At 40.8% G+C, this 11,598-nt stretch overlaps 1 protein-coding gene across 1 annotated transcript; it reads right to left on the bottom strand.

The window, feature by feature from the left end:
* Positions 1-6,841: 6,841 nt before the first annotated feature.
* LOC123391549 (olfactory receptor 2AG1-like) lies at positions 6,842-7,774 on the bottom strand. Its single transcript, XM_045078276.1, has one exon. The coding sequence runs from the start codon at positions 7,772-7,774 to the stop codon at positions 6,842-6,844; it is 933 nt and encodes a 310-aa protein (XP_044934211.1).
* Between the last annotated feature and the right edge of the window lie 3,824 nt (positions 7,775-11,598).

Below are 11,598 nucleotides of genomic sequence, written 5' to 3'. Positions count from 1 at the left end.
AAGAATCTGTACACAGAAAACTATAGAGTACTCATGAAGGAAATTGAGGAAGACACAAAGAAATGGAAAAATGTTCCATGCTCCTGGATTGGAAGAATAAATATTGTGAAAATATCTATGCTACCTAAAGCAATCTACACATTTAATGCAATTCCTATCAAAGTGCCATCCATCTTTTTCAAAGAAATGGAACAAATAATTCTAAAATTTATAGGGAACCAGAAAAGACCTCGAATAGCCAAAGGGATATTGAAAAAGAAAGCCAACGTTGGTGGCACCACAATTCCGGACTTCAAGCTCTATTATAAAGCTGTCATCATCAAGACAGCATGGTACTGGCACAAAAACAGGCACATAGATCAATGGAACAGAATAGAGAGCCCAGAAATAGACCCTCAACTCTACAGTCAACTCATCATTGACAAAGCAGGAAAGAATGTCCAATGGAAAAAAGACAGCCTCTTCAATAAATGGTGCTGGGAAAATTGGACAGCCACATGCAGAAAAATGAAATTGGACCATTTCCTTACACCACACACAAAAATAGACTCAAAATGGATCAAGGACCTCAATGTGTGAAGGGAATCCATCAAAATCCTTGAGGAGAACACAGGCAGCAACCTCTTCGACCTCAGCCGCAGCAACATCTTCCTAGGAACAACGCCAAAGGCAAGAGAAGCAAGGGCAAAAATGAACTATTGGGATTTCATCAAGATCAAAAGCTTTTGCACAGCAAAGGAAACAGTTAACAAAATCAAAAGACAACTGACAGAATGGGAGAAGATATTTGTAAACGACATATCAGATAAAGGACTAGTGTCCAGAATCTATAAAGAACTTAGCAAACTCAACACCCAAAGAACAAATAATCCAATCAAGAAATGGGCAGAGGACATGAACAGACATTTCTGCAAAGAAGACATCCAGATGGCCAACAGACACATGAAAAAGTGCTCCATATCACTCGGCATCAGGGAAATACAAATCAAAACCACAATGAGATATCACCTCACACCAGTCAGAATGGCTAAAATCAACAAGTCAGGAAATGACAGATGCTGGCGAGGATGCGGAGAAAGGGGAACCCTCCTACACTGTTGGTGGGAATGCAAGCTGGTGCAGCCACTCTGGAAAACAGCATGGAGGTTCCTCAAAATGTTGAAAATAGAACTGCCCTATGACCCAGCAATTGCACTATTGGGTTTTTACCCTAAAGATACAAACGTAGTGATCCAAAGGGGCACGTGCACCCGAATGTTTATAGTGGCAATGTCCACAATAGCCAAACTATGGAAAGAACCTAGATGCCCATCAACAGATGAATGGATCAAGAAGATGTGGTATATATACACAATGGAATACTATGCAGCCATCAAAAGAAATGAAATCTTGCCATTTGCAACAACATGGATGGAACTAGAGCATATCATGCTTAGCGAAATAAGTCAAGCAGAGAAAGACAACTATCATATGATCTCCCTGATATGAGGAAGTGGTGATGCAACATGGGGGCTTAAGTGGGTAGGAGAAGAATAAATGAAACAAGATGGGATTGGGAGGGAGACAAACCATAAGTGACTCTTAATCTTACAAAACAAACTGAGGGTTGCTCGGGGAGGGGGGTTGGTAGAAGGGGGGTGGGATTATGAACATTGGGGAGGGTATGTGTTTTGGTGAGTGTTGTGAAGTGTGTAAACCTGGTGATTCACAGACCTGTACCCCTGGGGATAAAAATATATGTTTATTAAAAAAAAAAAATGAAGGGAATCTTTCTGCCCTTCAACAGACGAATGGATAAGGAAAATGTGGCATAATAAGTATTATGCCTCCATCAGAAAGGATGAATATCCAACTTTTGTAGCAACATGGGTGGGACTGGAAAAGATTATGCTGAGTGAAATAAGTCAAGCAGAGAGAGTCAATTATCATATGGTTTCACTTACTTGTGGAGCATAACAAATATCATGGAGGACATGGGGAATTGGAGAGGAGAAGGGAGTTGGGGGAAATTGGAAGTGGAGGTGAACCATGAGAGACTATGACTCTGAAAAACAATCTGAGGGGAATGAAGTGGTGGGGGGGTGGGAGGTTGGGGTACCAGGTGGTGGGTATTATAGAGGGCACGGATTGCATGGAGCACTGGGTGTGTTGCAAAAATAATGAATACTGTTATGCTGAAAATAAATAAATTTAATTACAAAAAAAAATACCATCAACTTTTTTCAATGAAATGGAACAAATGATCCTAAAATTTATATGGAACCAGAAAAGACCCCAAATAGCCAGAGGAATGTTGAGAAAGAAAGCCAAAGTTGGCAGCATCACAATTCCAGACTTCAAGCTCTATTACAAAGCTGTCATCAACAAGGCAGTATGGTACTGGCACAGAAACAGACGCATAGATCAATGGAACAGAATAGATAGCCCAGAAATGGACCCTCAACTCTATGGTCAGCTAATCTTTGACAAAGCAGGAAAGATTGTGTATTGGAAAAAAGACAGCCTCTTTGACAAATGGTGTTGGGAAAATTGGACAGCCACATGCAGAAGAATGAAACTGGACTATTTTCTTATAACACACATAAAAATAGACGCAAAATGGATGAAAGACCTTAATGTGAGACCGGAATCCATCAAAATCCTCAAGGAGAACACAGGCAGCAACCTCTTCAACCTCAGCTGCAGCAACTTCTTCCTAGAAACATCGCCAAAGGCAAATGAACTATTGGGACTTCATCAAGATCAAAAGCTTTTGCACAGCAAAGGAAACAGTCAATGAAAACAAAAGACAACGGACAGAATGGGAGAAGATATTTGCAAATGACATATCAGATAAAGGGCTAGTGTCCAAAATCTATAAATAACTGATCAAATTCAACTCCCAAAGGCCAATTAACCCAGTCAAGAAATGGGAAGAGGACATGAACAGACATTTCTGCAAAGAAGACATCCAGATGGCCAACAGACACATGAAAAAGTGCTCCACATCACTCAGCATCAGAGAAATACAAATCAAAACCACAATGAGATACCACCTCACACCAGTCAGAATGGCTAAAATTAACAAGTCAGGAAATGACAGGTATTGTCAAGGATCAAAGAAAGGGGAACCCTCCCACACTGTTGGTGTGAATGAAAGCTGGTACAGCCACTCTGAAAAACAATATGAAGGTTCCTCAAAAAGTTGAAAATGGAGCTACCCTATGATGCAGCAATTGAACTACTGGGTATTTAACCATAAAGATTTGAACCTAGTGATCTGAAGGGGCACTGGCACCAGAATATTTATAGCTGCAATGTCCACAATAGCTTAACTATGGAAAGAGCCTAGATATCCATCAACAAATGAATGGATAAAGAAGATGTGGTATATACAACGGGATATTATGCAGCCAACAAACATAATAAATCTTGCCATTTGCGACAATGTGGGTGGAAGTAGAGGGTATTATGCTAAGTGAAATAAGTCAATCAGAGAGGGACAATTATCATATGATCTCACTGATATAAGGAATTTGATAAACAAGACAGAGGATCATAGGGGAATGGAGGGAAAAATGAAACAAAAGGAAAGCATAGAGGGAGACAAACCATGAGAGACTCTTAATTTCAGGAAACAAACGGGGAGTTGCTGGAGCGGGGGGTGAGAGGGTGGGGTGGCTGAGAGATGGACACTGGGGAGGGTACGTGCTATGATGAATGTTGTGAGTTGTGTAAAACTGAGGAATCACAGACCGGTACCCCTGGAGCAAAGAATATATTATATGTTAATTTTTAAAAAAAAGACAAACAATGACACCTGTTAGAGGACTCAGGCATTTTCTATAAAGACTATTTGGAAAAAGGGGAGAACATGACAGAAATGCATATAAACTACTAGTAGTTAATTAGACTGACTACATGATCATTTAACAAGGTCAGCTGGTCTAAAATTTGTGCAAATCTCAAGGTCTGCTCCCCTGATGTGGGGTTTGCTTAGGCTTCCCACTTGAAACTTTCTTTTTTTTTTTTGGTTCATATGTTGGTCTAGTATGGACTCCCCAGTCAGAGGTTTGTCAGTCCAAAACTGGTAAAAGTACCTGGGCTCATTTAACTCATTAGCTACGTGGGAAAATGGACAGCAACGTTTAAATAGACTGTGACTATTTTTTTTTTTAATAAATTACCTGACGGAAAAAAGATTTAATAGCATTTGATAATGAAATATCACTTTAAACACATCAGAATGGCCAGGATCAGAAAGACAAGAAATAAGTGCTGGTGTCAATGTGGAGAAAAAGAAAACTTTGTGCAATGTTGGTGAGAATGTAAATTGGTGCAGCCACGGTGGAAACAGTATGGAGATTCCTCAAAAAATTGAAACAGAAATAATATATGATTCAGTAGTTCCACGAAAGGATACTAATCCAAAGAAAATGAAAACACTAATTCATAAATATATAAACATATCTGTGTTTATTCCTGCATTATTTACAATAGCCAAGATAATGAAAGCAACCCAAGTACCTGCTGATTGTGGCGTGTGTGTGTGTGTGTGTGTGTTGTGTGTGTATGTGTGTGTGTGTATATATATATATATATATATATATATATATATAATTTCATTATAAATATATATATATTCCACTATATAAATATATATATATTCCACTATATAGTGGAATATTAATCAGCCAGAGAAAGGTGTGAAATCTTGCCATTTATGGCAATATGGTTGGACCTTGAGGGTATAACCTAAGTGAAATAAGTCAGAGAAAGACAAATACCATATGCTTTCACCTACATGTGGAATTTTAAACAAAAGAAAAGAATAAAGAGACAACAAAAGCAAACCATAAATACAGAGAATAAACTGGTGGTTGACAGAGCATTGAGGGAGGGGGTGGTTGAATGATGGTGAAATGGTTAAAGAGCAGTGAGAGATACAGACTTCAGTTATAGAATAAATAAGTCACCAGGATGAAAGGTACAGTGGGGATAAAGGGCATAGTAGTCCGTAACACTGTCATAGTGTTGTATAATAATAGATGGTAGCTATATTTTGTGGTGACCGTCCCATAAAATAAGGACCTAGTCAAATCACTATGCTGCATACCTGAAACTAATGTAAGATTCTATGTCAACTGTACTTCAAAAAATAAAATAAAATGGTAAAAATACAGACACATTAATTCATTTGACAAGTGAAATTACATTCATTCTTCTACATATAGCTTCCCAGTTTTCCCAGCACGATATATCGAAGAGACTGTCTTTTTTCCACTGTATATTTTTTCCTGTTTTGTCGAAGATTATTTGACCATAGAGTTGAGGGTCCATATCAGGACTCTCTACTCTGTTCCACTGGTCTATGTGTCTGTTTTGATGCCAGTACCATGCTGTCTTGGTGATCACAGCTTTGTAATAAAGCTTGAAATCAGGTAAGGTGATGCCCTCAGTTCTATTTTTGTTTTTCAACATTTCCTTAGTGATTCAGGGTCTCTTCTGATTCCATAAAAATTTTAGGATTATTTGCCATTCTCTTACACTGTACACAAAGATAAACTCAAAATGGATAAAAGACCTCAATGTGAGACAGGAATCCATCAGAATCCAAGAGGAGAACATAGGCAGTAATCTCTTCGATATCAGCCACATCAACTTCTTTCAAGATATGTCTCCATAGGCAAAGGAAACAAAAGAGAAGATGAACTTTTGGGACTTCATCAAAAGCAAAAGCTTCTACACAGGAAAGGAAACAGTCAAGAAAAAAAAGAGGCAACCCAGGGAATGGGAGAAGATATTTGCAAATGACAGTACAGACAAAAGGTTGATATCCAGGATCCGTAATGAACTCCTCAAACTCAACACACACAAAACAGACAATCATATCAAAAAATGGGCAGAACATAGAAACAGACACTTCTCCCATGAAGACATACAAATGGCTATCAGACACATGAAAAAATGATCATCATCACTAGCCATCAGAGGGATTCAAATTAAAACCACATTGAGATATCACCTTACACCAGTTAGAATGGCCAAAATTAGCAAGACAGGAAACAACATGTGTTGGAGGGGATGTGGAGAAGGGGGAACCCTCTTCCAAGTTGATGCAACCTATTGGAGAACAGTGTGGAGATTCCTCAAGAAATTAAAAAGAGATCTTCCCTATGACCCTGAATATGCACTGCTGGGTATTTACCCCAAAGATACAGATGTAGTGAAAAGAAGGGCCAGTGTACCCCAATGTTTATAGCAGCAATGGCCACAGTCGCCAAACTGTGGAAAGAACCAAGATGCCCTTCAACGGACAAATGGATAAGGTCCATATACACTATGGAATATTATGCGTCCATCAGAAAGGATGAATACCCAACTTTTGTAGCAACATGGACGAGACTGGAAGAGATTATGCTGAGTGAAATAAGTCAAGCAGAGAGAGTCAATTATATGGTTTCACTTATTTATGGAGCATAACAAATAGCATGGAGGACATGGGGAGATAGAGAGAAGGGAGTTGGGGGAAATTGGAAAGGAAGGTGAGCCATGAGAGACTATGGACTCTGAAAAACAATCTGAGGGTTTTGAAGGGGCGGGGGCTGGGAGGTCATGGTACCAGGTGGTGGGTATTATAGTGGGCACAGATTGCATAGATCCATAGGTGTGGTGCAAAAATAATGAATACTGTTATGCTGAAAATAAAAAAAATTAAAAAAACAAATTACATTCCTTCATTTAACTATTAAAATGTAGCCATTGCATTACGGTGTTTTTACCATGGGACATTAGCAGAAATCTTTGAAGAGAAATGAACTCTGAGGGACAGCCAGAAGCTCTCCCTAGATGCTGGACTGTGTCACAGCATGTATTTTCCCAGGACTCTTTTCAAGGCTCTCATAACATCCTTATTCCTCAGGCTGTAGATAAGGGGGTTCAGGGCTGGAGTGACAACTGTGTAGAAAAGAGAGATGATGTTGTCTTGCTTAGGGCTATGGAGTGAACTGGGAAGGACATACATAAATGTGGCAGCTCCGTAGAACATCCCAACCACCATCAGGTGGGAAGAGCAGGTGACTAGGGCTTTCTGCTTCCCCTCACTTGAAGGCACCCGAAATACAGTACACAGGATTAGTGCATAAGAGGAAATGATAGTAAAAAGAGGGGGCATCAGGAAGGTTACACTCATCACATACACAAACAGTTCGTATCTAGAGGTATCTGCACAGGCCAACTTCAGCAAAGGTGGGATCTCACAGAGCAGGTGCCTGATCTTCCGGGACATGCAGAAGGGATAGTGCATGGTATACACAGTATAAACAAAGGCACTTATGGATGCCAGTACCCAGGCTGTGGCCACCATGAACCAGCAGACCTTTGGCCTCATGAAGACCATGTAGTTCAGAGGATGACAAATGGCCACATATCTGTCATAGGCCATGAAGGCCAGTAGCAGATCCTCTGCACCACCCAACATCAATGCCAAAAACATCTGAAGGGCACAGCCCACAAAGGAGATGGTGTTTTCATTGAGCAGAAAATCCATGACAGCCTTGGGAGTGACAACAGATGTAAAGAGGAGATCCATGAGTGAGAGCTGCCTGAGCAGGAAGTACATGGGCACGTGGAGCCGGGAATCCACTGTAATGACCAAGAGCAGCAGGCCATTGCTGGTCAGGGCCAACATGTACAGGACTGTGATTGTGGCACAGAGCAGTTCAGGAGACCCACTGTCATTCAGAATCCCCATCAATATAAAGCCACTTCCCAAGGTGGAGTTCCAGTGCTCCATTCTGTGTTGTTTCTTTAGTTTCCTAGAATCAAATACATTCTCAGTGAATTTTTGCTAAGGTGGTCCCTAGTTTGTAACATCACAGGCTCCTGATGATGGCCAACATGAATCCAATGAGGCAATGTCTTTCCTACTGGAAATGGACTTTACCTATTAACTTCTCAGTTTCTGACACTTTTAATTGTACCTTGAAGAAAGATCCATCTGAATGGAGAGCAGACATCACAGTAGCTAAACATTAACATGTCACTACATGAAAATCTTATTCAGGACATCAAAACTTGACATGTATCTTTCCACAATTAAATCACCTCTCTCTAGAAATCAATATCCTGGAACCCAAACCCTAGGTTGTTTTTGTACCTGTTTTTAGTATACTGTGTGTCTAATGATTTAAATACCCGGTTACTGTCCTAATGACCTGTTCTGAATATAAAGCTGGTACAGATGTGTGATCTCAACAAAGCACTTCCCCTACATTTTCCATATAACTTTTGTCCACATTTTTTTGTAGTACTCACGCTATAGTTGTAAGTCTCATAGAAAGAGCTAAAATACATCCACCTTAGTCACTTCCCTGGATCAGCTCCATACTCTCCATGTGTTTGAGGGAGAAGGGATTCCATTCTCTCTGAGACTAGGGGATGGAGTTTTTGACATGGTATTACCTTTATGAGCTAAACCTTTAAGATCAATTACAACATAGGTGTTTCTTTACTGGTTATGCAAACATGGGAGCCTGGGAGAACTCAAAGATCTGATAACTAATGAGGCCCTGCCCAAAAAGATCACAGTGTTTGTGTTTAGGAGAAAAGGTGAAAGCTGCTGGCAACAAAAGAGCATGTGTTGTATGTTGTAATCAGGCTCAATAATTCTATCTGCCCTCTATTACACCTGACTGAGATCCCCAATCTGCCTCCTGCAGGGCCAGAACGTCTACATTGGATTAAATGGCCACAGGATAGACAGGATGAATTCCTGTTCTGGAAAGCATTAAAGCATATGACAGGAATATTATTGGCTCTTAGATGGCCCTTTGATTTGGAGACATTTATTACCAGATAGGTGCAAAAATCCCATATCAGAGGCCAGCAAAGCCTGGGCTGTATGGACAGGTATTGATACTTCCACCAGGAAGTGGTCACTCAGACCTGGGATGTTGCACAGACTCTTTCTTCATTTTTATGGATATTTCATGTTTAGAAAACCAGGAATAGAGGTCATTAGGATGAGGTACAGAGCCCAAAGCACTAGAGAATCTGGAAGACAGTATAGCTTAAACTCTTAGGGTCTGCTTTGGGCTCTGTTTCAAAAATCAACATATCTAGAGGCTTCACACTTCCCTGAAAGAGAGATAAAGGCTTTACCTCAGATAGTGAGAAGCCAAGCTGCCAAACCATGCAACCTGCCTCAGGGGTTGTTTGAGAGTCAAGGATTTTCCTGTGGAAATGCAGAAAGAGTAAGCTTTTCTAAGAGTGTCCAGCTGATTCAAATTTTGCCTAGTTGGGTTAAGAGTCTGAGGAGATTGACCAACATAGATGTCAGGGCCATTTCTTCTGGTCCTCTATTCCTCACAGAGATGTAATAGAGACAGAGGGCTAATAGTCTTGCGTAGTTTTTGTGAAGCTCTTACTTCAGAGATGGATTTCCTGTTCTCACACCTGTGGAGAATTAGTAGGTGCTTCTTCTATCACCCAGGTCTCCAGGTCGATAACCTATCCAGCATCCAGCTCTGGAGAAGGTGTGAGACTGAGTTCTTGGGTCCAGATGCTCAGACTGTCATTTACTCTTGTTAAGGTCTGGGAGCAAAGAGGAAAGCAGCAGGAATCTGGGGGAAGTACATATTGGAAGAGCTGCCCAAGGGAGGCCCTGCCATGCCTAGCCTCACTCTCCCTGGGGAGAACAGTGAACCAGGGCCCTGTCCTTCGGGAGGCTGTTCTGGCTCCATATCCCATGACTCCACCCTCTCTGCTTTATTCCATGCCTACCATTCCCAGGGACTTCTCATCTCAGCTGAAAGGGCCTCCCCCTGGAAATGATGGTCCACAAAACAGGATGTTAATGAGTCCTGTTGGGTATGATTCCTGGCCTGGCATCTCTGGTCTCTCAATAAATGAGCACAGATGCTCCAGACTTCTACCCTATCCTCAGGAGGCACTAATGGCCCATTTCTAAATTGCTGACTAGGAAACAAGGGTCCGTTTCATGGTGAAGGCTCTGCCCCGGAAGTTAATGTGGGTTTCGTGTCAGCTGTAGGATAATCCCAGAGTGTATTCGGTGGAGGAGTTGGCCTTGTAGTTATTACCAAAATTCTAAATCCTCAGGTTCATTCCCTGTCCTACTTGTTCTGTCATTTACATGTTTTTCTTATGTTATATGCTCTCCCTCTAACTTCATTCAGCTTCCAAATATGATAAATATTTCCCTATTAAAACAAACAAATAATAATTTGGGGATGTTTTTGTTTGTTTGGTTGGTTTTTGCACTGTATTTTTTTTAATTAATTTATTTTTTTTTTCAGCATAACAGTATTCATTGTTTTGGCACCACATCCAGTGCTCCATGCAATCTGTGCCCTCTCCAATACCCACCACCTGGTTCCCCTAACCTCCCACTCCCCGCCCCTTCAAAACCCTCAGATTGTTTTTCAGAGTCCATAGTCTCTCACGGTTCACCTCCCCTTCCAATTTCCCTCAACTCCCTTCTCCTCTCCATCTCCCCTTGTCCTCCATGCTATTTGGGCAGAAGATATGAACAGACACTTCTCCAATGAAGACATACAAATGGCTATCAGGCACATGAAAAAATGTTCATCATCACTGGCCATCAGGGAGATTCAAATTAAAACCCCATTGAGATACCACCTTACACCAGTTAGAATGGCAAAAATTAGCAAGACAGGAAAAAACATGTGTTGGAGAGGATGTGAAGAAAGGGAAACCCTCTTCCACTGTTGGTGGGAATGCAAGTTGGTGCAGCCTCTTTGGAGAACAGTGTAGAGATTCCTCAAGAAATTAAAAAGAGAGCTTCCCTATGACCCTGCAATTGCACTACTGGGTATTTACCCCAAAGATACAGATGTCGTGAAAAGAAGAGCCATCTGTACCCCAATGTTTATAGCAACAATGGCCACAGTCGCCATACTGTGGAAAGAACCAAGATGCCCTTCAAAGGATGAATGGATAAGGAAGATGTGGTCCATATACACTATGGAGTATTATACCTCCATCAGAAAGGATGAATGCCCACCTTTTGTAGCAACATGGATGGGACTGGAAGAGATTATGCTGAGTGAAATAAGTCAAGCAGAGAAAGTCAATAATTTGGTTTTTCTCTCCTTTATGGACTGTATCTCAAAGTCCCCTGCATTTTTGCCATAAACTTTTTCAAAAAGCATTTATATTAACTGGGTCTTCTTCTACTCTCAACTGCTCATTCATTATACGTGAAGATAACACTTGCCACCTGCTACATTAGAGAACCCAGAAATAACAGTATCATAACCTAATCAGAGAACCCAAAAATAATAATAGCATAACCCAATAAAATTGTATTTCTCACTTATTAACAGTTTAGTGCATATTTCTTCTTTGGGGAGTTGTCTTTAACTGTTCTCCTGTATGGGGTGGTGTGGAGACCCAGAGTGTTTCCATTGATGGAGCCAGTCAACATTTCCAATAGGTGATACTCAGATTGACAAAAATCCTTTCCATTCTGGGTAATCTGAAAGGAAAGAGATCCTACTCCACTAAGTGTGGGTGTTTTTACGGCTCAGACTTCACTTCATGGCACACTTTGTGGCACACTTCACTTCTTCATTATAT

Source organism: Mustela putorius, unplaced genomic scaffold (genome assembly GCF_011764305.1).
Source record: "Mustela putorius furo isolate JIRA1106 unplaced genomic scaffold, ASM1176430v1.1 tig00000238_pilon_pilon_pilon, whole genome shotgun sequence".
Taxonomy (NCBI): Eukaryota; Metazoa; Chordata; class Mammalia; order Carnivora; family Mustelidae; genus Mustela; species Mustela putorius.
This window is presented reverse-complemented; position numbering and strand designations above follow the sequence as displayed.

Coding starts and splice junctions, on each gene's coding strand:
- LOC123391549 (XM_045078276.1), bottom strand. CDS start 7,774: ATGGAGCACTGGAACTCCACCTTGGGAAGTGGCTTTATATTGATGGGG.